This window comes from Drosophila montana, unplaced genomic scaffold, assembly GCF_035044405.1.
Source record: "Drosophila montana isolate Dmon_TW-CO22-7 unplaced genomic scaffold, ASM3504440v1 contig_3626_1, whole genome shotgun sequence".
NCBI lineage: Eukaryota > Metazoa > Arthropoda > Insecta > Diptera > Drosophilidae > Drosophila > Drosophila montana.
In genome coordinates this window covers 484,591-512,280 of record NW_026998511.1, presented here as the reverse complement: position 1 = coordinate 512,280, position 27,690 = coordinate 484,591, and the positions used below count along the sequence as shown (strand labels likewise).

Genomic DNA, 27,690 nt, shown 5'->3' with positions numbered 1-27,690 from the left:
GCACCAAGACCTGGGTTAATAGATGTGGTTCACGAGGTTCACGAGCCAAAACAAAAGACGACAAATATTTTTTTTTGATTTGCTTCATGACTCATGGCATCATACACGTCCATAGCTGTGCATAGCTACCATAAAATTAAAAATACTATCAGCATGCGTATAAAAACAATTGAATAACTGGCTCAAATGAACGGAAAGTAGCCAGAAGAATGCGAATGAGCTGAGCGAATGATAGCTGCACTTAAGCTAGGGCGAACTAGTTCGTTTTGGAACCTAGTGTTGAGTAACGAGAGAACAAATGCAGAGACTTAAAGTCAGCTTAAAAGTATGCTACAACAAGCTGTGCTAAGAGAGGGAGAGAAATAGAGAGAGAGAGAGAGGGAGAGAGAGAGACAGAGCTTTGCTTAAGCTTTCGTTGGCTAAATGAGAGCTGGCGTTTGTTATTTACTATTTAGTAAAATGTCAACAATTTGTGTTGAATGTATTTCAAATCGTACGAAATAAAACAAATAAATTCAAAATTTGAACAAAATACAAAAGGAAACAACTTGGACACAGGCCACGCGAGACACGGCAACAATAACGGGAACAGCAACAACAACAACAGCAGGAGCAGGAGCTGGCGTTGCCAGAGGAGAACACTAGCAAGAGCAGGAGCTGGCGTTGCCAGAGAGTGCCAACTGTGGATGTTTGCGTGCGTGCGTGCGTGCGTGTGCGTGCGTGTGCGTGTGTGTGTGTGCGCGCATATGGAGTGCGCGCGTCTAAGGATCTAAAGTTTGGCAATAGCTCAGCTTGCCGCTACCCTTAATTTACCCAACCCCGCGCCAACAAACAGTTCAAGCAATTGCGCCCCCCCCCCCCCATTACCTGCTCCTCGCCCCTTTTGCCCTTGCATTAAGAAGGAGCATGAGCATGTTCTTCAATCGGATGCCGCTGCTGAACTGCTTCAGCGGTCCAACCGAAAGCTGCGAGGAGCTGCTGCCACTGAGTGCCGCCAGCAGCAAGGAGCCGGTGATCATCAATGTGTACGATCTGTTCAATATCAATGAGTATGTGGTGCCGCTTGGCCTGGGCATCTTTCACACGGGCGTGCAGGTCTATGGCACGGAGTATACATATGGCGGGCATAGCTTCGCCAATACGGGCATCTTTGAGATGCCGCCGCGCAGCGCCGAACAGGAGCTGGGCGAGCATTTTCATTATCGGCAGAGCATACAGCTGGGCCACACGCAGTTCACGCGCGACGAGGTGCATCGCATTGTCGAGCAACTGGGCTGGCAATTTACGGGCAATAGCTACCATCTGACCAACAATAATTGCAATCATTTCTCGGACGCGATGGCGCGCATCTTGTGCGGCCGCCAGATACCCGGCTGGATCAATCGGCTGGCCTATTTCGTCGGCTGTGTGCCCTTCCTGGAGCGCTGCCTCCCACCCGAGTGGCTAACGCCGATGTAATCTTGGTCGGGGGAGGGGGGGGCGGTGCCTCGATTGTGGGCGGAGACACGGGCACAGGATGAGACAGAGACAACAGAGCCAGCCCGACGATTATTATTATTATTATTATTTTGTTGTTTCGTTTCGGTTCGGGTTGGGTTGGGTTGGGCTGGGTTGGTGGGCAGCGCATCCTGGCGGTGTTGAGCGCGTTTTTGTGTGTTGTTTTAACGAGTATATCGATTGCCCTCATTGGCCACACATGTGTGCATTTACATAGTTATTGAAATACACTTGACGACATACGCGATAAATTCAATACCACCTACATATATTGATAGTCTAAATCTAATAAATAGTACTCTCAGAAATTTAGCTCAAACTGTCTTTTGTCCTCTATATCAGATATACTCGACGATTATTGGTTAGGTTAGGCGCGCAGCGAGTAGAAAGTAGCGAGTAGCGAGTAGCGAGTAGCGATCATAATTTTACGTAATTATTGTATAGTCTTCAACGGGTCTCGCGTTGGATGGAAAAATCTCAATGCCTGAAATAGTAACGAGTAAAAAGCAGCGAGCAGCGAGTAGCGAGTAGCGAGTAAGAAACAAGAAATGTACGCACTTATTTTCTATTGTGTAATTGCAGCAGCTCTTAAATTAAATACTTTTGAAGATTTTAATGTCGAAATAGTAGTGAGTAAAAGGTAGCGAGTGACGAGTCATAATTGTACATAGTTATGTTCTATTAAGTAAGCTAAATAGAAGCGAGTAGAAAGTAGCTATTGGGCAATCTTAAGCGGTTCTCTAGCAAGTAGCGAGTAAAAAGGAGCGAGTGACGAGTCATAATTGTACATAATCCCGGTCTATTTATGTGCAAAAATAGTAGCGAATGAAATGAAGCGGGTGACGAGCTTTATTCTTATATTAACACCTAATCGTTAAAGATGTGACGAGTAGCGAGTGGTAATAATAAGTGACGAGCTATTAATGTTTGGTATAAGTGAATTCCTTGAAAATTCTCTATATAAACCTAAACGGTTGAATAAATTATAATTGAATTAATGAAGTATCAAAAATATTCGCAAATAACTGAAAGTCAGGCATAAATTTGAAGATAACAACTTACCTCGAAAGCGCTGAATATTTAATGATGACTGGACATGGGCGCTCTTTCGATTGTTTGGCCATTGGGAATTGGGCAGCAGAGAGACCGAGTTTGCCGAAGATATCGAAATATATGAAAAAAGGCACGCATCTTTATGAATCACAATTGAAACGCTTGGGCGCCATCAAAGAATTTGCTGACATCTGCATTTCGGGCACCCTTCCATGACGTTGCTTTGGCTATTGTTTATTATTTCTCAACTGAGAGTCAGTCAAATCGATAATAAGGCGAGTGGGAACAGCTCTGCTTGAAGGGGGAAACAAAATTTGAATACCAAATTGACAGAAATTTGCAGATAAAACTCTGCTGAAAAGCTATCAAAGAGGTTTCCCAAATAGAAGCTAGCTATAATTTAGTTCCGGTTCGAGCTCGGAACTTAAAGTTTTAGATTGTTTTTCAATATTAATTTGCTATGAATTAGTTGGTCCACAAACTATCCAAGCAATATATCCAATATATCCGATCCTATTAATACAACTATATAAAAAACAATTTTTTTTTTTTTTTTTTTTTTATTAGTTTTATTTATGTTTAATTTTGCTGTTGTTTGGCATAATTCGTTAAACATGTTTTTGGTTTTCATTTTGTTTTGTTTTTCGTAATTAAATATATATAGTTTATGTATTTTATTTGATTTTTTGTTTTTTTGTTGTTTTTTTTTTTTGTTTTTTTTTTTTGTAGTTGTATTTTGGTTGTAGTTGTTGCATCGATCGTTTTGCATTTTGGTTTTGTATGCTTTCGTTTTTAATTAGTTTAGTTTTCGTTTTCGTTTTCGATTTCGATTTCGAGTTTTCGTTTAGAATTAATTATTAAATTTAACTTCTGTTTATGCATTGCTTAGCTAAAAAAAAATCGACTTACAATTAGTTTACACAAGTTTAAATAGTTCGAACGACGTTTTACTTCTGATCGCTTTGGGTGCACTTTTTTAAGGGTTGACTGTTTATGTTTTTTTTTTTTTTTGCTTAATTGGTAAGTAACGAGTGGCGAGTGGCGAGTGGCGAGTGTGATTTGTAGCACAATTAAGACTCGTTACATTTGGTTGGAATTTAAAAAAGACTGTGGCTTGATAAGCTAGCGACGAGTAGCAAGTAGCGAGTAGCGAGTAGCGAGTGAACCGCAACTCGTTTTATCTGGTAGACTGTGAGACTGAGCGTGTAACGAGTGGCCCGAGACTCGTTATATTTGAGACTGTGTGACTGAATGTGTGACTGAACGAGTAGCGAGTGACGAGCGACGAGCGACGAGCGACGAGTAGCGAGTGGCATGTACTAGCTGTAGTTCTATTCGTTATTAACAATCTGTCTTATGCTAAGCGCGCCTTCGCAAACTGATTTATATTGTGTAGTATACATAGGTTATGTGCTTATGCATATGATACAATAATTTCATTTTTTCTTTGGTTTTTCATTATCTTATTCGTTTTCTTTGTTCAATTATAATGTCACGCTAAAATCTCAATACACAGTTTGGCTTAGTAACTACGACTAGTTGCCTATTACAATATATGCTTAAATACGATTTGTTTATCTTTAGGGGCTATGACAATATTCCCCTAAAAAAAAAAAAAAAAAAAAAGAATTACACAGACAAAATATCAACAGTCTTACAAGTACATTTTATATATATATATATATATTTATATATTTATATATATGTTTAGGTATACGTTACGCCCACATAAATTCGAGTACGACATTCAATAGCTTAGGTATTTCAGCGCACACACACACACACACACACACACACACACGCACACAGCTACTTGACATGAAATAGTTCTAAGTACATACAGACAGAGATTTATAGCTATGCCTACCTATATGTATATACACACACACATATACATATACATATGCATGTGCTCTATACGTATTTAGGTGCTACTCTATATATTCTTTATATATATATATGTATATATATATGTATATATGTCTATATATATATGTGTATAGTTGCTGCCCATTTGACGCACTCGCTCTTAAATGATCGCAATCCAATGGCCAAAATTGGGATTGTGATCTTTTAAAAGAAGTCGTCAAAGGTTTTTGATTATGTTTGATATTGCAGCATCGGCGCCGATAAGTTCGGATGATGCGAGCTATTCATGCGCAATGCGGATAGGCTTTTGTTATACCATTCGTCCTCCGGCGACATGCCTGCCAAAACAGAGAGAGAGAGAGAAATGGAAAAGAAATGCGAATTAGATTTGATTAGAGATTAGCTCAGGTGTCGATTGAATCAACAGTTCTTTATGCATATTCATGATTACCTAAGATTTCCGCTACCTAAACGAAAAACAGGCGACAGGACACAGGACAGAGGACAGGATGCTCGCCTAACTGGACATGCGACTTGAGAAATTTGTCTTCGCTTCGTTTTATGTATATGTTTTTTTTTTTTTTTTTTTTGGTGGGGGGGGGGGGGGGGGGCTCCTTGAAATGTGCTTGGCCGGAAATTCATTTGCTGATTCGTTGTCGCCTTGCTTATTTCTCTGCTCCCCTCTCTATCTGTCTCCCTCTCGCCCTCTCATAATATCCGGTCAAGTAGTCAACCCCGCAAACGCAAACATTCCATATGTGCGCATATAAATGCAAGTATTATATTTATATACATATATGTATATGTATATGTATATCTAAACGTATTTACGCTAAGTAGTTGCTTATCTTTCGGTTTTGTTTACGGCTCCATTTGAAACACCTTCCCTCTCTCGCTCTCTCTCCCTCTCTCGCTCTCTCTCTCTCTCTCTGACGGCGCGACGGCGTCTTTCAGTATGCGTTCAATAAACAAAAAATCGAACCTCAGACAAACGACTCGGATTAATGGAGCCGCATTCGAACGGAAAATTTACTTACAACTTGCCATAATATTCGTAATTGATTTATTTACCAGCTAAATGTTTAAATAATATCAACTATATAAGTAGCTGCCTATGCGGTTTTCCCATGAAGTTCTCTTTGTCATCAATGGAATTTGAGCTCATTTACATGCAAATCGCTAACTTGGAGGACTCTCTGCTATTATCTGTAATATCCCTTAAATATGATTGTACTCGAAGAGCAATGCTTCTTCAAAAGAGAGAGGGGGCGAGAGAGAGAGCGCGCTAAGCTTTTGCGACTCTTCATGTGCATTATCGAAATTAGCGAAGGTAAACGCAGCTTTTATAAGACATCACGTTCTCCCGGATTCATAGCTTTAAAAAATAAGCTAAACAACACAGAACTGAGATTAGTTGAAAGAGCGAGATCGAATAATTTCCAAAACAAATATGGCCACAGTTTGTAAACAGCTCGAAAATTGCACACCGAAAATAAAGAGTGGCAACCATTTAAGGCTTTGCGAAAGAATTGTGACGTCACAGCGCAGAATGCCGGGCGCGACCTTGTCGAGGTGCTAGGCTCAGTGCGCATGCTCAAGCCGAGCTCAAGCCGAGAGAGCCAAAGCTCTGCTCGGCCGCCCGAAGAAGAGAGGAGCGCGCGCGCGCGCGCTCGAGAGTGAAAGCTGGCAGCGGGCGATCGGTGCTCGCAGCTAAAAAAGGCCAAAACAGATGTCAAACGTTTTTAATTAGTTGGCGACCAGCGACGGGCCAGGACGTTGACGCAGCGCAAAGAAGATCGCAAGAAAGCAAGTGCAAAAAAGCAAAGAAGATAGATGTGAGATGTGAGAGAGCAAAAAGACGGACAAACGTGAGTAATGCCTGCCAATTCGAGTAGCTATCGATAGTTGTTGTTGTTGTCGTTGTTGTTGTTGTCGAACTTACCCATCGAGTCCTGACGCACGCCCACGGAGCCCATATTCGTGCTGTGCGCCATTGAAAATGGCTGCGTCATGCCCGGATAGGAGGAGGCGCCCATTTGGAACAGATCCTGCAAGTGTTACACATAAGTTAAGAGTCTGTGCGCGTGTGTGTGTGTGTGCCCGTGTGTGTGTGTGTGCCTTACCTGGGGATAACGGTTCATGGTGTTGTGGTGTGGATACGGCTGATAGCCGCGGGACACGCTATAGCCTTGAATGTTCCGCATCATGCCGTTGCACGACGGGATCACAGATGGTGCCAATGCCTTTTGCAGCTGCTTCTCCTGCTTGCGGTATTTGGCGCGTCGATTCTGAAACCAAACCTGCAACAAAAGCAACAACAAAACGTTTGAGTGACGAAAAAATGGTAATGAAAGAATGCAATGTAAAGCGGCAATTAAAGCGTTGCCGGACCTTTAAGTTGTTTTCGAAATTAACCAAACGCCTGCCGCAGCACTTGGGCAACGCTGTGCGCAGGAAGCGGCAGAAAACAGAGTGCAAAGGAAAAAAACGAATTTAAAACGAAAAGCGGATGATGGCAAAAAAAAAAAAAAAAGGCAAAGCCAAATGGCAAAAAACATGGCAAAGCCCTCGCCCCACCCCGCCCCCCACACGCGCCCAGGCATTTCTCCTAAGACTGGGGGCGTTGTCTGTCCTCGTCTTATGAGTGAAAAAATCTACAAAATTGAAATTGAAAATAAGTTGACGACGCTGTTTGTAAGCGCCCAACGGGTGGAGTGTGGAGAGAGGGATGGAGGGAGGGGGGGGGGGGGGCTGCTTGGCGAGGTTGGTTGGGTTCTGCTTAGACATTATTAAAGATGGTCCTCACGATTGCGACCGGGCGAGTGCGAGGGCGAGGTGGGCGAAAAGAAATTGCCAAGATGAAAGCCCGCGCCTTGGCATAGACAACAAGCGGGTGGGTGCGTGGAGGGGGAGGGGAAGGGTGGGCCGGTTGCCTGAGTTGGGTTGTGTAAAAATTTCCGACATTTTGAAAGCTGCGCTCAGCTTGCTTTGAGTTGCTTACAAGACGAAACGTAGCGCCTGTAATGGCGGGCACAGACAAGGGGTGGAGGGTGGGGGGGAGAGGGAGGGGGGGGGGCTGCAAGTGTGTGTGTGTGTGCGTGTATGTGTGCAGATGGTGGTTGCGGGCGGTTGTTGTTGGGTTTCTTGCCTGTCGTCTTCTTGGACGTCTTTGGCATTTTTCTTGTATTTATTTTATCATTATTATTATCTTTGTCCATGACTATGTGTCTGTGTGTGTCTGTGTGTGTGTGTCTGTGTGTGTGTGTGTTGGTTTTAATGAAAAATACAAGCTTGCCTGACTGTCTGCCTGGCTGCCTGGCTGCCCCCGCCCTGCCCTCACCCGCTTTGGGGGTTGTTTTGTGTGCCCACTTGATGGCTCGTTCGGTTTCATTTGGTTGGCTGCCAGCATAAAAATGCCAGCCCAGCATGTTTGTGTGTGTGTGTGTGTGTGTGTGTGTGTGTGCGCCTGTAAAAAATGCTCTTAACCATGAGCCAGAGCTGTTTGTTGGAGGGTTGAAACTGGTCCGACTGTCTGTCTGTCTGGTGAGCTAGTGTGTGCGCGTGTGTGCGCGTGTGTGTGTGTGCGTGTGTGTGTGTGTGTGTGGGCGGAGTAACTCAATTAAGGATCCATTTGATGGCACACACACACACACACACAGCCATAAAATAGATACACATACACGAAAATAAAATGGCAAAAATAAAAATGGATAAAAAGAAAAAACAACAAAAAAAAGGCAACAACAAATTTGTAAAATCGAGCGCCGAACTTTGTTATACCCTAAGAAAAGTAAACGGCATAATGCATATTTTCCAATTGATATATAGAGAGAGAGAGAGAGAGAGAGAGAGAATCAAATAGATTTTGATCGATTTTCAGATATGAGATTTTCCCATAAGATGCAAAAAAAAATGCCATGTTTATGAAATTTGAACTGTGAGAATTTTTTGTAAATAAATGTTTTTACATTTGTTTGGTGAAAAATGCTTTCAAATTTTTATAACCGTCTGAAGGCTTGGCCAAAAAAAAATGCTTTTCAATTTTTCTACCATCTTGAGGCTTAGTAAAATATGTTTTTTTTTTGTACTTCTTTTTTTTTGGCATCTTGAGGCTTAGTAGAAATATATTATAATTATTTTACCATTAAGGCTTAGTAAGAAGAAAATGTTTTAAATTTGTTGTCAACTTATTAGTAATAAAATGTTGTTGTTCTTATTTTTGTTTGCCGTCTTGAGGCTTAGAAATAAATATAAAAAAAATATTAAAAATTGTTATTACTTAAAAAAAATTTTTCCAACCATTTCTAGCATCTTGAGGCTAATTAAAAAAATGTTTTGAATTTTTTGTTACCAATAAAATAGTTTACCAAATTTGTTCGACCATCTTGAGGCTTAGTAAAAAAATGTCGTTAATTTTTGTAACCATTGAGATTTGATAAAAAATGTTTTTCATTTGTTTTACGATCTCTTTAATTTGAATTTGTTTTCTCAACGATTTGCAGCTTTTTGCAAAGAAAGTTTTGAATAAAGTTGCTCGCAGCTTAATTTGAGCATTCAAAAATTTGCCCAAAATGTGTTCAAGTATATGAACGTGAATTTGATTGTTAGTTTTTTTTCGGTATATGCTCTAATTAGTTATGCAAAACAAATTGGAAAGTATTCCTAAAAAAGAGTTATCATTTTTTGTTGTTTTCACATGTTTTTTGAATGCTTCTCATTTCTGTGGCTAATCTAAAAAATTGGCAGGCAGCGCAGCTTAATTAGATAAATGTAAATTATAACTACAAATAACCATGCATCAGAAATACACACACACACACACTCGCACGCACACACTCGCACACACACACTCGCACATGTTGTTGTTGCCGCGACGGAAATATGAAAATTAAACGTATTCAAATTGAATTTACTTTCAACATTTAATCAAATTTTGACCCGCATAACGTTCAGTGCAATGTTTTGTGTGCTTTGGTTTTTTCAATTCAACAACGTTTAGGTTTTATTGTTGTTGTTGTTGTTGCTGTTGTTGTTGTTGTTGTTGTTGTTGCTTTAGAGTTAGCTGAACTTTTGGCAATGTCTGCGGTGCGTTGACCTACAAAACGGCAGCCAAACTAACTCCTATCAGACATCAGCTATCATAATAGGCGCTTGCCAATTGGAGTCCAATTGGAATCCATTTCACTTGAGCTGGCATTAAACTTGCTCACTCAAGAGTGAGAGAGCGAGAGAGTGAGAGAGAGAGAGAGAGAGCGAGAGAGCGAGAGAGAGAAGGCGACATCTGCGAGCCCATAAATTGAACATATTATATATATTCGTGATCAGCAGCAATAGCTGAGTGTATATAGCCATAGGCAGAACATTCATATATTCCTGATCATATATATATATATCTGATCAGTGGGAATAGATAGAGATAGATTATCATATCTATCTGATCTGTCCTTGGCCTAGTTACAAATCTCCTCCGAAGGAATCGGAATCCCGCAAAAGGTTCTCTACAGTTCTTCAGCTTATGCAAATAACTTTCACCCTATTCCTTGGACAAGTCTTAACAAAATCAGAATACTATATCATAGGGTTCTATAGAAATAGAGAAACGCTTGACAAATGCGTCATAGATGCGTGGAAAACTTTGCCAATTGTCATAAAATCTCGAACAAAATCAGCCTTATGTCTACAAGAGTTTTTAATATCATTTCTTGTCATTATTTTTAATCGGTTTCTAGTCTAATTTTCAGTCGTAGATTTGACAATTTTTGCTATCAATTGAATTGGGAGACTTTTTATTAATTGTTGTACACAAAGAAACGCCCATTCATCAAAAACTCTTTAATCATCTTAATCATCTTTTTTATATTTTATATTATATATATTGCTCAAAGAAAGTATCGCAATATTAATCTCTTTATCTATAAACAGAGCGAGTTAATATTCAAAAAAAGCTTTTTCAAATGAACTCAGTTTCTATTCAATTCATAAACTCTAAAGCTCGTCAAGCGCTAAACACAATTAACGGAGTGCAGCAGACAGAATATCAATTCTGGCTTGTAATTCTCAACCAGTTAAAGCAGTGCGAAGGATTTCACATTTGCCTTCCTTTTGTTTAACTTTTAAGTATTTCTCTTCAATTGATTCTGGCTTATATTTCTCAGGCCTTCCCTTTGCTTAACTCTTAAGTATTGCTCTCTAATTGGACAACAATTGATTCTGGCTTGTAATTCTCAACAAGTTAAAGCAGTGCGAAGGACTTCACATTTGCCTTTCTTTGTTTAACTTTTAAGCATTTCTCTTCAATTGATTATGGCTTGTAATTCTCATATCTTCCCTTTGTTTTACTCTTAAATATTGCACTCTTATTGGACAACAATTGATTCTGGCTTGTAATTCTCAACCAGTTAAAGCAGTGCGAAGACTTCACATATGCCTTCCTCTTGTTTAACTTTTAAGTATTTCTCAACAATTGATTCTGGCTTGTAATTCTCATATCTTCCCTTTGTTTAACTCTTAAATATTGCACTCTTATTGGACAACAATTGATTCTGGCTTGTAATTCTCAACCAGTTAAAGCAGCGCGAAGAGCACAAGGCGAAGATTTCACAGGCCTTCCTCTTGCTTAACTCTTAAGTATTGCTCTCTTATTGGACAACAATTGATTCTGGCTTATAATTCTCATATCTTCCCTTTGTTTAACTCTTAAATATTGCTCTCCAATTGGACAACAATTGATTCTGGCTTGTAATTCTCAACGAGTTAAAGCAGCGCGAAGAGCACAAGGCGAAGATTTCACAGGCCTTCCTCTTGCTTAACTCTTAAGTATTGCTCTCTAATTGGACAACAATTGATTCTGGCTTGTAATTCTCAACCAGTTAAAGCAGTGCGAAGGATTTCACATTTGCCTTCCTTTTGTTTAACTTCTAAGCATTTCTCTTCAATTGATTCTGGCTTGTAGTTCTCATACCTTCCCTTTGTTTAACTCTTAAATATTGCTCTCTAATTGGACAACAATTGATTCTGGCTTATAATTCTCAACCAGTTAAAGCAGCGCGAATGGCACAAGGCGAAGACTTCACACATGCCTTGCCTTTGTTTAACTCTTAATTAAGTATTGCTCTCCAATTGGACAACAATTGATTCTGGCTTGTAATTCTCGCATCTTCCCTTTGTTTAACTCTTAAGTATTGCTCTCTAATTGGACAACAGTTGATTCTGGCTTGTAATTCTCAACCAGTTAAAGCAGCGCGAAGACTTCACATATGCCTTCCTTTTGTTTAACTTTTAAGTATTTCTCAACAATTGATTCTGGCTTGTAGTTCTCATACCTTCCCTTTGTTTAACTCTTAAATATTGCTCTTTAATTGGACAACAGTTGATTCTGGCTTGTAATTCTCAACCAGTTAAAGCAGTGCGAAGGGCACAAGGCGAATATTTCACAGGCCTTCCTCTTGCTTAACTCTTAAGTATTGCTCTCCACTTGGACAACAATTGATTCTGGCTTATAATTCTCAACCAGTTAAAGCAGTGCGAAGACTTCACATTTGCCTTCCTTTTGTTTAACTTTGAAGTATTTCTCAACAATTGATTCTGGCTTGTAATTCTCACATCTTCCCTTTGTTTAACTCTTTAATATTGCACTCTAATTGGACAACAATTGGAAATGTCATAAGAACTCGAATTGATAATATTTATTGCCTACTTATTGGCGCGCTCTCGCAATGCATTTGTGTAATTGGCGAAACGAGCTGAAGCACATTTAATTCGCATCGCAGCTGATAAAAAAGTAGCTATTGTTTTATAAACATCAATTGGGAAAAAAAGAAAAACAACTGTTTACAGCTAATTGAAATGCAGTTGGGTTTTTAATGCAAAAGTCACGTTTCACATTTCCCATTTGCCGAATCGATTAAACGATAACAAAAAAACGCAATAAACAGACATTTGAGATGACATTTTCCTATCCCCCCTATCCCCCCCCCCCTATCCCCTCTCTCTCCCCCCCCCCCCCGTCCCTTGCTCCGACGAATGGCTTTGTTTACACGCATGCCATATTATATATCGCCTGCATATGAAACGTTTTTATCGGGCCTCCATAATTTGATTATTGGGTAAATGCGTGAATGTTAATCATTTTTTGTGCCCAGGCCCCATTGAAAATGGGTAAGCAAAACAGAAAAAAAAGGACAATGTTTTTGCTGCAAATGCAATTAGCAACAGACAGAAGGCCGCATCTGCAATCCCATTAAACATAAATATATTTACGAGCTGAGGCATTGTTTTTCTACGATTCTAGCGATGAATATCGATTCTGCGAGCTGTTTATTTAAGCTTAGCTCGCGAATCGAAAGATCTAGATGCAGCAAATTTGCTGTGTGGATTCTTGTTTAGTAAATACATCTAAAGAATCTTTCACCTTTTGAATAACTCCTTCTACTGAAAAGTTAGAGCCTTGCGCTTTGGTATCTACGCACTTTTATGGGCCATATACAAGTACTGCGAATTTCATAAAGATCGGACTGTGAACAGCCAAGTTAACTGAGACTGCTTTTTATATCCTGAACCCATTGAAAATGGGTTAAGAGGGTAGAATGTATTTGTGCAAATGTATGTAACAGGCAGAAGGAAGCATCTCCGACCACATAAAGTATATATATTCTTGATCAGCATCAGCAGCCGAGTCGATTTAGCCATGTCCGTCCGTCCGTCCGTCTGTCCGTCCGTCTGTCCGTCCGTCTGTATGAACGCAAGGATCTCGAAACCTATAAGAGCTAGAGACTTGAAATTTCAGCTGTAGGTCCTCCTAGTGCCCGCGCAGATCGAGTTTGTTTCCGATTATCGATAACTTGCCCCGTTTCCAAGTAATCGATAAAAATCGATATCGAAATCATGTTTTTTGAGCAATTTCGGCAAATAATATGAGCTAGACTAACCAAACTTGACATGTAGCTTCTAGAATAGTATATATATATATCAAGTATCTTTCATTTTATATCGCCTATCGCCTGTTGGAGGAAGAGGGTACCCCTAGTCGGCAGCTCCCGACTAGAAGCACTTACTTGTTAGTTCTTAGCGAAGCTCCCGTCCGAATTGAAGGAAGGCGGCCAAAAAGCCAAATTGGGACATGAAAATCGCGCCCGACGCATCCGAATGTCGAGTTGAGCAGCAGAAAATGAATCGCGATGCGATTTTCCAACCAGATGTGGCTGGCAACGCCTTTTTGGCCAATCCCCCTCGGCTGGGCAACAAATTTCGTCAACACCAGCTGACAAATTATGAAGTAGACATGGTTGTTCTTGTTGTTGTTGTTAAGTGAGTGCCAGAGTCAAGTTGTAAGCGCACTCGTCAAATTACGGCAAAGGAAAACCTGTCTCTGTCTCTCGCCCGTCTATTAGAGGGTTGCGGTCGCGGCAGGCAGCCAGTTCGAGTCCACGACAAGGGTTGGCGTGTGTAAATATTTGAACATTTGTAGAAAAATATGGTTTATGCTGTGCTAATAGCCCGGCATTTGCCTGTCATTTGATCGCCAACAAATGTCCTGATTCCGCATCACTTTTAAGTTTATCCCTCTCAATCAACCCCGCAACCCCGCAACCCCTCACCCCCTCATCCGATTCAGATTTAGATTGTTAACATTTCAATCAGTTGTTTGTTCTGCGCACATAATTATCAGATCAAGCTATATATGGAGATATACATTGTCACATGGCAACTCACAACTCTCTAGAGCTCTCTCTCTCCCACAAAAGCACTTTAAAGCTGTTCATGCGATTATATCTGGATGGAGCTTTAGGCTGGAATTATGAGAAGAGCTTTGAGCTTTAAGCAGCTTTGCTTCCTCCTCGCTTCTGTCCAGATCTTATATGGAAAATGCAATCTCAGTTAACTTGGCTGTTCACAGTCCGATCTTTATGAAATTCGCAGGACTTGTTTATGGCCCATAAAAGTGCGTAGATACCAAAGCGCAAGGCTCTAACTTTTCAAATGCGTTTTCTTCCAGTAGAAGGAGTTATTCAATATGTGAAAGATTCTTCACACGTATTTACTAAACAAGAACCCACACAGCAAATTTGCTGCATCTAGATCTTTCGATTCGCGAGCTAAGCTTAAATAAACAGCTCGCAGAATCGATATTTATCGATATACTGAAATTGTAAGCGAATGTTGGTTTTAAGAGAACATATAGCTCATATTTATCGCTCCTCGTCCACCTCAAGAATATTGTAATTTTCTTTATTTTCTCGCCACCTCGTGTTCTCTTCTTCTTCTTTTTGAGTGCTCAACTTACTTACATATAGCTTATACTACAATTGCTTTACAACACTGGATGTTGCAGCTTGACTTTTGTTGACTTGCAAAAGTTTACATTAATCTTCACGTTTTACAATATATATATACTTTATTTGGTCGCAGATGCTGTCATTTGCCTCTTCAAGCCATTTTGAATGTGTTAGGGGCTCAAAAAGTCTTTTTATCTAACATTTTACAACACTTCAAAATATTGCACTTTTGCAACTTTTACGCGGCGTCATGAACAAGCCATGGCTAAAAATGCACTCATAGTTAACAGGCAAGCATGTGTGTGTGTGTGTGTGTGTGTGTGTGTGTGTGTGTGTGTGTGTGTGTGTGTGTGTGTGTGTGTGTGTGTGTGTGTGTGTGTGTGTGTGTTCCACTTAGCCAGTTCTCTTTCAGCTGGAAATCTTGCTGGTAAAATCTGTGATTTTTAGCCGCCTTTGTGACATGTAATTCTACACCTCAAATGGCGCAAACGAAATGCGCTCTCAGCACCACTTTTAGCCCTGCTACGGACAGGGGGGGAGGGGTGGGGGAGGGTGGCGGAATGGGGGCGGGGCGTTGCTGAATCGAGCTCGAGAAACATGCTACCCTAACCACAGGCGGCGCCACCCGCTGCACTCACTTGTTTCGCGAGTCATGATAAAAACTATAAATTAATTATTACCGCGGCGCACTTGAAAGCGCAACAGAGTCGCAGCGCAGACAGGTCGGGGGCGGGGGCAAAGGGGCGGGGGGAAGCGCCCCGGGGGGCGACTAGGCCTGGCCTGGCCTGGCTTTGAAGCCGTGTCGTGTCGCCCGGCGAGCACTTTAGAGCGACACCCAAAAGCGAAGCATTCAATTGGAATAATCGCGCACTAATCGTCTAACCGAGATCATCGGCGGATTGTGGGCTTAAAAAAGGGGGGGGGGGGGTGGAGGGGATGGTGGTTGGTACGATATATCGTGGCAATGGACCTAAATCGCATCAGTGCACAAATTGCCGCCGCTGCGGATGCGAATGCGACTGCTCAAAGACCAATTCAGTTGAACAACTGTTGCAATAAATTGCAAATTGAGCCTGTTATCGGGCACTCGATAACTTTATTGAACGATACATATCGATTGTCAGCTTACAATTGAGAGACTTTTTCGTTTACCTTGTTGTCGATTAATTTGTATATAAATACATATCGATTTCCAGCTTCCAATTTTGTGGAAACTTTTCGTATATCGAACACAGCACATGTTTACTTTTTATTCGATAACGATACATATCGATTTTCATCGAATAACTTTGTAAAAAGCTTCGAATTTAGAGACTTTCTGTATACTCTTTTGTCGATAACTTAACTTATCGATACATTTCTTGTAAGTAGCTTCATCTATAATAAACGCTGAACAAGTTTGTCGATAACTTTAGAGAAATCGATACGTATCGGTTTTAAGCCTACGATTTGTGAAGACGCTTCAACGAGACTTAAATCTTATAACGTGGCATATGTTTATTTTCCTGTCGATAACTATATTTCGATACATATCGATTTTTAACTAAGGATTTTAAAAAGCTATCAACTTTAATTAAAACTTGCTGTCGATAATTTTATGTGTCGATACATATCGATAATCATTTCGCTTTCGTGAGATAAAACGCATGCTCGCTCAGAGAATAAACTAGCTGAAGACGCAACTCTCCGATAAAGTTTGTTTATGATTATCGATAAACCTAACCAAAATCGATAAGTATCATATATAGATATAAACTTGCTTTGTCTATTTTCACATCATATCTCGGACAACAGAAGAGTTGGACAAATTCTGTATAAACAGATCAGGAAAGTAGAAAATTTTTAGATACCCTGCCTGAGGGCAACCCAAAATTGATATTTTTCGGGGAAATACCCTTCATCTTTGCTAGATACACACAATAAAAACGCAAAAACTGCATTGCCAAAAGATGAAAATCTCCATATTGTTGAGCCACGTTGAGTGCAGGGCGGAGAGTGTTGCGGTCGAGCATGCTCGCTTCAAGTTATTTCTAGGGTATGTTTTGCTACTCACTTGTATTCGGGCCTCGTTTAGCTTTGTCGTGCGCGCCAGCTCCTCGCGACAGTAAATATCCGGGTAATGCGATTTGGCGAATGCAGCTTCCAGTTCAGCTAATTGTTCCTGAAATTAAGCGGATTTTAATTAGGCTAATTTGTTGTCATATAAGCTGCACTCACGCAAATACATTCTCTCCCCCCCTTCCTCTCCTCTCTCTCTCTCTCTCTCTCTCTTCCTCTTTAATTTGGTGTTTTTTTTTTGTAAATATTCGTGACTTACAGAACTTAGCCAGAACATTTTCTATTCCCATTGCTCAGTTTCAGCGTTGAAATGCAAATTGTGTTGTCGCAACTTTCAGAGCTGCCAAACACCGAATTTCCATTAGAGAGCAGTGTTGAAAAGTGACCAACAATAATAATAATAATACTGCCTTAACGGGCTGCAAATGGAGCTTACGCAGAGCTGTCGATAGCCTTAAGAGTTATCGAAGTATCGATTGTTTGAGCCGGACGCTATCGATGCTCTCTGCTCTCACGAGCTGTAGTATCGATAGTAGTATCGAAGCTAGGAACTCGTAACTTTGGTCACACTTTAAGGCTAATATACGATTATGTAACTGAGTGCTGCGCTTCACAGTTTGAACTCCTTTTTAGGTTCGCTTTGTGAAGCCGTTTTTCTACAATCAGTGAATACAGGCTTCTTATGTATCGATATATGTATCGATATAGGAATAGGCATTGAACATTTCTTAACTGGCTCGAGGACCTGAACTTGATTATATCTCCTTAATAAGGAGATTGAACCTGCTCAAATATATCGGAATAAATAGATTAAAACGAATTTATTTGATTCATTAACACTTTTGATTTGAATTAACTAAACCCTCGAGAGCTCAAATATTTAAAAATTGGCGTCGATATATATCGATATGAAATATGGTCAAGCGTGTGGTATCGATGTTGAAATGACGACAACCTCGATACTTGAAGCTTCGATACTCGACTTATTTTTGGGCGGTTTGGGCGGAGCAGAAATAAACATTCGTTTACCTAGCTCGAAGTGCGTCAGCTTAACAAATATTTATAAAATGGAAAGGTCGCCAAAAGACAAATATAGATATAGAATAAAGGATAAGAATACTAACTTGACAATTTACAAGATTTAATTATCGATATATATATGATATATATTATCTCATGCAAAGCGCGGCAAGAGTTTATCACCTTTTAATCGATATATCCCATTATCTGCCCAATATCGATACTTATCGATGTTGAGGTAAACGTTTCTTAAGGATAGCTCGTGAATTATGAAAGCAAGTTACGCGAAACTTTTATATAATATCGTATAATCGTGTATAGATGCAGAGTATTTCGCTTTTTGAAAGGGGAACTGGACCCTTTTAATTCTAAGAAATTCATTTCCGCAGTTATTAACTTGTTTATGAGCTGCAAATTGTAAACGAATCGGACAATTAAGTCCGACGCACACATGTAATTTGCGCTCTACGCTCGAAATTGTCCAATATTTGGTTGGCTCTTCTTAAGTTAAGTTCAGTTAAAGATTTTTATTCAAATCAACTGTTTGATAATAAGAAAAGTTTTTTGGAAAACGGAAACGGTTCAATTTGAAAAACGGTTTGTTTTACAGCACTACAGCGGTCGTTTTGCAACACTTGTTTGCACTTTGGACGCGTCTGTTGATTAGATTTCTAATCTTGATTAAATATCGCCTTGTTTAGGCTGTAACTAGACTAGCAACAACAACAACAACAACAACAACAACTGGGGGAAGACACACCTTCTTCTCGTTGTTGTTGTTGTTGTTGTTGTTGTTGTTAGCCCGTCGTTAACTTGGAAAATGCCAAAGTTTTAATTACAAGCGTAACCTTCACGAAATCTAATTAAAATTTCTCACTACGTGCAGCAGCAGCAGCAGCAGCAAAAGAGGGGTAGACAGAGACAGAGAGAGAGCAAGAGAGAGAGAGAGAGCGAGAGAGAGAGGTAGCGTTAACAGCAGGGAATACCCCTAATGTATGCTGATGCGCTCCATAAACATATATATATATATATATATATATATATTTGTGTATATCCTGGCACTGACCTGTGTGAATGTGGTTCGATGTCTTCGTCTGGCTGGCGTTGGGCAGGATGCTGTGGTTGGGGTATGCCCGGCATGCTGACTCAGCGAGGAGAGTCCACTTCCGGGCGATGTGATGCCGGCGGAAACCGTTGACAGGCCGCTGTTGGGTTCCGGCTTGAGTTTCTTGAATGCACCTTCAGCTGCAAGAAAATATCAATTATGATTATTATCTATAAATAAAAGTGCTTGTCCAGCCAGCCAGCCAGCCAGACTGATTGGCGATCAGCCGTAAGCGCTAGGAAGCAGACAATTTTTAGTTCAGCTTCCTTTCGGATCGGGCTTCGGACTAAATATAACATCGAGGTGGGGAAAATGTCGGACAAAGTGTGTTTTAATTGGCACCAACAGCAGCGCAGTGTAATTTTCCTGAGCGTCGGACCTACAAGCGAGAAGTTGTCGGCTCAAATTCAACAAAAATTTCTTTTTTGTTTAATATACTTTCTGAGCTTTTGTGATCGAAATGTCTGCGCGCGTCGGACTAACAAGTGAGAAAGCGCCGTTTCAAATCCATCAGAAATCTTCATTTTAATGCTTGTTTATTTAATTGGCTTTAAGAGCCTGCATGTCTAAAATGGCCTAAACGCTTGAGCGTCGTACCTACAAGCGAGAAGTCGCCAGTTCAAATCCAACAGAAATGTTTAATTTGGTTCGCACAGAAATTTTAAATGCTGGCTTAGTCCATATGTTTTACAAGCCTGTAATGCCTAAATGAGCGTTGAACCAGCAAGCGAGAAGTCGCCAGTTCAAATCAAGCAGAAATTGCTTATTTTATTTGCCTTATAAACCTGTATGGAAATGTCTGGGCTGTGGATCAACAAGCTAGAAGTCGCTGGTTCAAATCGAGCAGAAATTTCCCATTTTAATGCTTGTTCACTTAATTCACTTTACGGGCCAGTGACACCTAGATGTCTGAGCGTTGAACCAGCTAGCCGGAAGTCGCCAGCTCAAATCAAGCAGAAATTGCTTATTTTATTTGCCTTATAAACCAATATGGAAATGTCTGAGCGTTGAACCAGCAAGCGAGAAGAAGTAAATAAAGAAATTGTAACATGAATAATTATAGTTTTTCTACTCGTTTCCTTTATCTTGATCAACTACAATTAGTTCTTTGGCCTTGGGAATCAAACTGCCACGAAAACTGCTTTTTGCTTTTGTAATGTGTAAAAAGTCGAATCCATGCGAATTGCATTTTCCAGCGAGCGTCGCCGGGTAATTTGTTTGCAGCGAAAAGTAGGCAACACAAATTGAATGTTTTCTTTACGGCCGGCGTTTAATATGCGGCAAACGATTATCCTGCCCGCTCTGCGACTGTCCGCATGTTGCATAATTATGCCCCAACAACATGGAGAAGGGGGAGAAGGAGGAGAAGGAGGAGGAGGAGAACAACAACAACAACAATGGCGACCGCAGTGCGGCCACAAGACATCGCGACGACGACGACGACGACGACGACGACGACGTCTCCTTGTCCAGAGTTTTGGGTCACGTCGCCGGGTCGCATGAATATGCAATATGGGATAATTTATGCAAATTTCTGCCACATTAATCGTGCTGGCTCTCACCTGGCCGCTGCCACCTGGCCGCTGTTACCTGGCCTGGCTGCCACCTGGCCTGGCTGCCAAAAGGCGTCAAATTACACGGCCAAAGGTCAAAGGGCAGCGCGAGCTAAGCTGGCCGCAAGTAGGGAGCGCAGAGGCGGGAAAACCAAGCTCCGAGCTTGGCCGGAAGTCATGAGAGCCGCTGCCATTCTCACCTCTCACCTCTGACCTCTGACCTCTGGCCTGGCGCTTAATTGGCGCGCTTAGCTCGTTAACAAAATTTAAACTATGCATACACTTTTTGGGGCCGGTTTCGCACTAATTGAATAACACACAAAGCGCTCGTCGCTACCTTTTGCCCCCATTGACCCCGCCCACTGACCCCGCCCATTGGCAGGTGGCATTTACTTATGTTAAGCCAGTCTCATTGCCCTCTCACGCGCTTTCTCCCGTTTGCTCTCTTGACCTTGCGGCTGGGCCTGAGCCCAACAAGGTCAAATAGCTAACACGTATCCGCTTTTGTTCTCTCTTAAAAGCGATCCTCCAAATAACTAGATCTATCTATTCTCGAGTTCTCGAATTGAGACTTCATCTTTATTATATATCTTTCTATTGCCGTACTCAAGCTTGACTCTTAATCCTTCAAAGACTTTCGCCTTCATCAATTGCGAATTCTCAAATATATATACATATATATCAATCTGCGCTCAAACTTATTTCCCCATCTGAACTCGAGTTGCCTTTAAGGGACTTTCGCCTTAACCAGTTGCGAATTATAAGCGCTTTCTTGTCGGCGTTGCCAGATCAAGGCGGCGTTTTACACAGCTCAGTACGGAGTTTGCTCGCAAATTTGCTGTTTATCGATATAATACGTTTTCTTGTTAAATATTTAAAACTGCTAGATTAGATTTATAATATAATATTATAATTTATATCATATCTCAATTTGACTGAGAAATCAATAATAATCAAATTTGTCCGTAGGAAAATCTATTTTCTGTTTTCAAACTGAACTAAAGCTAAGGAATATTACATTTGAATAAATTATAGTTTCTGCCTTCTTACTAAATACTTTGCAGTTTTAGTTTTTTCATCGTGTTTTCTTTAGCTGAAAGCTGTTGGAAATCTTAGGACTGTGAATTGAATATTATTTCAGAAGAAGGGATGTTTATCTTTTGAAAATAGCTCTCGAGTTCCTAAATTTGATTCAAACTAGAATATCCCTTATCTCTGGACAATCCATTCCTATAACATAAAGAAGTTATATTGATCTCTGAGAACAATGTGAAAATGAAGGGTATAAACTAGTCGCTTGCATTTTGCAATTCTTTCTTTAGTTTCATATCAGAAACATATTTACATACTAATATTATGGACTATAATAATAATGGACTTGATTTGAGATGCACCAAATTTTTAAAAACTTTTTGGAAAATTCTGTATTCAAAAGAAAATTCGAATTTAACTATTTGGCAAGTAAACGAAATTCGCTCTAGGGTCGAATTGAAAGCGCTCTCTTCCGAAATTGGGCACTCGAAAACTTTTCTGAACATGCTGACTCGAATTTCTGATTAATTATATTCATAATTTCTTGGGAGAATATTTCAGAGCTGGCCATCAGAAATAGTTGGTGAGAGAACTAAATTGCGTAACTACCTGAGTTAGTCTATATGCTGATATGATCTACAATATATAGCTCCGATCGATCGAACTCTCTTTTATATATTTGTATACCCTGAACACATTGAAAATGGATAAAAAGGGTATAATGTATTTGTGCAAATGTATGTAACAGGCAGAAGGAAGCATCTCCGACCCGATAAAGTATATATATTCTTGATCAGCATCAACAGCCGAGTCGATTTAGCCATGTCCGTCCGTCCGTCCGTCCGTCTGTATGAACGCAAGGATCTCGAAACCTATAAGAGCTAGAGACTTGAAATTTTGGCTGTAGGTCCTCCTAGTCCATGCGCAGATCGAGCTTGTTTCCGATTATCGATAACTTGCCCCGTTTCAAAGTTTTCGATAAAAAATCGATATCGAAATCCTGTTTTTGGGTAATTTCGGCGAATAATATGAGCTAGAGTCACCAGACTTGACATGTAGCTTCTAGATTAGTATAAAAATGTATACCAAGTATCTTTCATTTTATAGCTATCGCAGGTTGGAGGAAGAGGGCTCAGGGTATCCCCTAGACGGGAGCTTCCGACTAGAACCTCTTGCTTGTTTATAATATAAATGAGGCCTATTGTCGAGCTTTGTGTGCCGTCGGCAGTTTAAGTGCGTGCCATAAGATATATAGACAGGCAGGTAGAAAAGATATAGATATAGACCTAAAGAAGATGCCTTCTATTATATATAATATATTAATATGAATATATATATAAATTCTTGATCAGTTTGAACAGCCGACTTTCTATATTCAAGTTCATCCATTTATCTAAACTTGACAAAGATTCGTTCCTATAGGAAGAAACGGTCAAAAATTAAGTTCCTATTAGAGCAACTTTTTGTTTTCATATGATATGTAGAACAAAGTGTTTACTATGTTTCCAACAAAGGTTTAGAAATAGTTTCATGACCGATTGTTCCCATATATAGTATATATATATATATATATATATATATATATATATGTATCATAAATCGATTTATATGCCATTGTTAGGAACATAGTAAAAACTTTGTATCAATCAATTTATCAACAACAATCGGTCTGAACTCGTGATTGTTCCTATACACTATATATATATATGTATATATATGTATTTATAAAGGCTCTGCATCCATTGAAATGCAGCTGGAGACAACTGTGACTCCATAAATTATATATATATATATATAATTATATATATTGCTGATCAGGTAGCCGAGCTGAGTGCATCTCGCCAGCTTCGTCTATCTGTCTCGATAAACTTCGACATCAGAGAGCCTTGAAATTTGATATGAACATTCCCCCATATCAAATGTGGCATGCGGTTAGAATTGTTCTTCGATAACTCTTGCTATTTGTATAATATCGATAAATATCGATTTCGAGATATGGTCATTTAAGCATTACTCGACAAATTGACTCTCGTATTGGAATATTTATATCTCTAAACTAAGTATATGCACACTTTTCTATGCCATAATCAAGCAACGAAAATTTCAACAAGATCGGACTATAAACAACAAGGTTAAAGAGGAAAGAATAGAAGGAGCTGGATTGAGGAATAGGTGCAACTTGCAGGGTAACTGCACGTCGAGCACGCCCGACCCGAAGCTAACAGGATTGCGAGACTTGTTTGTGAAGAAATGTTGCATTGAATCCAATATTCATGGAGCACAAAGCTGGGCTGCTTAAAGGATTCAGGACGTGGCTGGAAGGAGGCTAGCTTCGAAGGAGGCGTGGCAGTTAGCAGCTGAATTCTTGCTTGTAATTTGAATGCCTTTTGGGTGTCACAACAATTGCGCTAAGCCGATTGAAAGGGCGAGAGGCGAGAGGAGAGAGGAGAGGAGAGGGTCGGGTTGGGTCGGGTCAGCAGCAGGCGATAATCCTTGGAGGGGACAAAAGGGGTTAAGAGCTCTGCCAAATAGGGCTCATTGTGTGCCGGAGGCTTACCTGAGATGGTGTGATCGGAGAGGCGCGAGGGCGGCGTATGGGCCGGCGTATGATGATGCGAGGACGAGTCCATGCCGGGCGTGGGCAGGCCCGAGTACAATGCGCTGAAATCCTCGGGCGTGCTGCTGCATTTGCGCTGATGGTTGAGCGACGAGGACGAGGACTTGTCCAGCGTGGTGATCGGTGAGCGTGTATCCTGCACGGATGTCGCCAAACTGAGCAGCCGATTCTCGTGTGCGCCGCCAATGCCCATCAGACGATTATCCTGGAATGACATGAATTTTGTGTCCTGCGGTACACCGCCGCCGCCGCCGTTGCCGTTGCCGCCGCCGCCGCCCGTATGCTGCATACTGCTGGCATGATCCTCGAGCAGGCCCTGCTGCAGCCCGAGCAGTCCGCCAACCAGATTCGGACGCAGCTCGTCCATGCTCAGCTTGGCCGCCTGGCCGCAAGCGCCGGCCGCCGAAAAGTTCAGCTGCCGGCTAAATATGGCCGGAAATATGTTGAACTGCTGCGAATCGGCGCTCGATTGCGGACTCAGGCCCAAACTGTGCGGCGCCACGTGCGGCAGGGACGTGTTGCTGCTGCCGCTAACCACAGATGCCGCCGAAACGGCGACGCTGGCAGCGGCCGCTGCAGCAGCGGCGGCGGCGGCGGCTGCTGCTGCTGATGTGCCTATCGTATGACCTGCTCCCGACGAGCCCGGTCCGTTGCCAATTAACAATGTGGGCGTGATCACGCCTACGCCGTTGCTGTTGCTGCCCAACAGCTGCTGCTGTTGTTGCTGTTGCTGCTGTTGCTGCTGTTGCTGTTGCTGCTGCTGTTGCTGCTGTGTTGCCTGCAACTGTTGTTGCTGCTGCTGATGTGGCGCTGCGCCCGCCGGCAGCTGTTGCTGTTGCAGCGGCAGCACCGCGTGCAGCTGGTGTGCGTGCGCTGCCGCTAGGGCGTGTGCGTGACTGTGGGCGTGGCTGCTGCCGTTCGCTGGCAACGGCTGCTGCTGTTGCTGCTGCTGCTGTTGCTGCTGTTGCTGTTGCTGCTGCTGACTGTTTGTGTTGTTGCTGGTGTTGCCGACGACTCCTACTACTCCAGCAGCGCCGCCACCACCGGAACCAGGGCCGCCGGCACAACTTTGATGTTTGAAATCCAATTTGTGGCCGGCGTAAAAACGCTGCGTATCGATATACGTTTTGAAGAAATCTATTGAATAATCCAACTGGAGGCTGTAACGCGGCGAACGCGCACTTTCACGATGAAAATGAAAATTGAATTCTTTTAATTGCTAATTACAATTTATGCGCTGACCGACGATCGATTTTGTTCTTTTTCTTTATTTTTAATTTGTTTTTTTGTTTTGTTTTTCTTTTTACTGTTTCTCTTGCGTCGTTTTGCCGCAATTGACTTGGCTGCGGCTTCGTTCAGTTTGTGAATGGCTTTTCGAATTTGGCGCCGCGTGCGCTTGTCTTTAATTGGCCAGCCTTGAGCTAAGCTTCGTTCAGTTGTTGTTGTTGTTGCACTTAACACAAATATTGCATTTTGTTATTATTGCCGTGCTCTTCGCTCTCTTGAGACAGACACAGACACAGACACACTCGCACTCGCACACTTTTTGCAAATGGCGACGGCTTTTGAACACTTGAAAAAAATACAAAATTCTTATTGGATTTTGCGGACAATGCACATGGAGAAAAAAATTGAAAGCAGTTGTTATTGATTTTTGTTTTATTATTATTGTTGTTGTTGTTGTTGTTGTGGTTGGAGTTGCACAATGCGGCGTCGCGTGTTGTGGCACCGTTATGTCTAAAGCCGTTGCAGCGACTGTTGGTTTTGTTGGTTTGTTGCCGCTGCCAAAGCAAAAAGCGGCGACGCCGACGGCGACAGCAACAAACAAAAAATATACGGAAACCAAACCAAATGCCACTAAAAAACACAACAACAAGCCAGCGCACACGCACACATATAAGCAAAGGTGTTTTTATTTTTATATATATGTATGTATATACGTATGTGCATAGAGCTAATTTGCTCTCCAAATTGTCGCAACTATTGTGAATTGTTTTGTTGTTGTTGCTGTTGTTGTTGTTGTCGCACGCACAACGGTATGTATTCGCGGCCGATCAAACTTAAAATGATATACAATTTCAGGCAACATACAAAATTATAACGAAATTAAGGATCATGTGCTCAGCACGATGCTGCGCTGCTCAGCTGCTGCCGCTGCTGCCGTCGCTGTCGCTGCTTCTGCTGCTGCTGGGGGTTGCTGTTGGCTTGTGGGGACAATTGCGGGCTGCGCGCGAACGATTGGTGGTTGGCAGCGCTGTGTGCGTGTGTTTATGTGTGTGTGTGTGTGTGTGTGTGAGAGACCACGAATCGTTAGTCGTACTAATAATTTGAAAAATAATGAAACTTGCTCTGCCGTCGTCGCCGCCGCCTGGTCTGGCAACGCTGCGCGCGTGTCGAGTGCGACAGCATGCGCCATTTTGTGCTAGCGTCGTTTGGCGCGCGCGCTCGCTCGCTCGCTCGCACGCACGCACGCGTCGGCTGCTGTTGCTGTTGCTGCTGTCTCGCTTTAACTTGCTTGGTTAATTTCGTTAGTTGTTGCCCAGACGTGGACGTTAACGTTGGCGTTGACGTCGGCGGCGACGGCGTCAGTGGTGCCCTGTGTATGTGTGTGTATGTATGTGTGTGTGTCCGAGCAGCTGTCCATATGTATGCCATGTTTCTGTTGATCCAATAAGGCTCGTCGCTGTTGTTGCTGTTGTTGTTGCTGCTGTTGCTCACTCGCTCGCACACACGCAACAAAATGAAACAACATTTATTCTATTAGACTGGCAAGTTTTCTTTCGCCTGCTCCAACTTGTGCCAACACACACACACACACACACATCTGCACACACACGTCTGACACACTTCCTTGGGAAATTCCATTTTAGCCGCAACAACGTCAACTGTGGCTAATTTGTCGCTGTTGCCAACTTGCGGCTCAGTGAAAGTGCGCAAATTAATTGCAGCAACAGCAAAATAAAACAACGCCACGCACAGTTTGACACAGTTTAACAGGCGGCAGGCAGTGCATGTCAAACTGTCAGCAACGATCAGCACCAAGCCAGCCTGCGAGCGAGCGAGCGCTAGAGCGAGATAGCCTGCCTGCTGCCTGATGCCTGCTCATTAGGTTGCTGTAAAAAACGGCCATCATTCCAATTGGAATCTTATGCAGTCAGTCACACACACACACACACACACTCCATACCAGCAAAATTCATGTGCGAAATTCATGTGGCACGGCAAATGTGTTGTGGCCGCTGCCAGCGACGCGCATCAAATGAAAATTTTGCCCCAGCAAAGCCAGCAGCAATGGCGACAGCAAATTGCAGCGCGCGCACTGTATGGTTGTCTCGCTCTGGCTGGCGCGCGCGCAGCCAGTGCAGACGCGCTGACCAATCAGCGTACAGCTGCCGCAGCAAAATGGAGTTGAGCATGTCTGTGGCCGTTGTTGCTGCTGCTGCTGCTGCTGCTGCCGTTGCTGCGCTGCCAGCGCAATGAATTAGTGTTCGTTAAATGTGGCAGCCTGGCGCTGACGTTGACGTTGACGTTGTCGCCGGCATCGGCATCGGCGTCGGCATCGGCGCTGGCGCTGTTGCCACATTTCTTTGGCAGTTTCTTTTGGGGCGGCAT

At 42.0% G+C, this 27,690-nt stretch overlaps 3 protein-coding genes across 3 annotated transcripts; 1 reads left to right on the top strand and 2 right to left on the bottom strand.

The window, feature by feature from the left end:
• The first annotated feature begins 449 nt into the window (after positions 1-449).
• LOC135435509 (deubiquitinase DESI2-like) lies at positions 450-1,809 on the top strand. Its single transcript, XM_064692599.1, has one exon. The coding sequence runs from the start codon at positions 907-909 to the stop codon at positions 1,456-1,458; it is 552 nt and encodes a 183-aa protein (XP_064548669.1). The 5' UTR covers positions 450-906; the 3' UTR covers positions 1,459-1,809.
• A 2,730-nt stretch (positions 1,810-4,539) lies between these two features.
• Positions 4,540-24,525, bottom strand: LOC135435551 (homeobox protein unc-42-like). Its single transcript, XM_064692675.1, has 6 exons — positions 24,019-24,525; positions 18,838-19,016; positions 16,747-16,854; positions 6,543-6,719; positions 6,362-6,467; positions 4,540-4,757 (listed from the first exon to the last, which is right to left on the bottom strand). The coding sequence occupies exons 1-6, from the start codon at positions 24,443-24,445 to the stop codon at positions 4,651-4,653; spliced, it is 1,104 nt and encodes a 367-aa protein (XP_064548745.1). The 5' UTR covers positions 24,446-24,525; the 3' UTR covers positions 4,540-4,650.
• LOC135435550 (ecdysone-induced protein 74EF-like) lies at positions 24,490-27,690 on the bottom strand. Its single transcript, XM_064692674.1, has 3 exons — positions 27,466-27,690; positions 24,556-25,186; positions 24,490-24,500 (listed from the first exon to the last, which is right to left on the bottom strand). Exons 1-3 carry the CDS (start codon positions 27,688-27,690, stop codon positions 24,490-24,492), a joined length of 867 nt encoding a protein of 288 aa, XP_064548744.1.

Bases quoted from the DNA above. Each gene is read 5' to 3' on its own strand.
- LOC135435551 (XM_064692675.1), bottom strand. From the start codon at position 24,445: ATGGACGAGCTGCGTCCGAATCTGGTTGGCGGACTGCTCGGGCTGCAG. The intron at 6,720-16,746 runs GTGAGTAGCAAA...CTTTTGTTGCAG, and splicing joins TAAACGAGGCCCGAATACAA to GTTTGGTTTCAGAATCGACG. The intron at 6,468-6,542 runs GTAAGGCACACA...TAACACTTGCAG, and splicing joins CCATGAACCGTTATCCCCAG to GATCTGTTCCAAATGGGCGC.
- LOC135435509 (XM_064692599.1), top strand. From the start codon at position 907: ATGAGCATGTTCTTCAATCGGATGCCGCTGCTGAACTGCTTCAGCGGT.
- LOC135435550 (XM_064692674.1), bottom strand. From the start codon at position 27,690: ATGCCGCCCCAAAAGAAACTGCCAAAGAAATGTGGCAACAGCGCCAGC. The intron at 25,187-27,465 runs GTACGCTGATTG...ATCGATACGCAG, and splicing joins TCCATTTTGCTGCGGCAGCT to CGTTTTTACGCCGGCCACAA.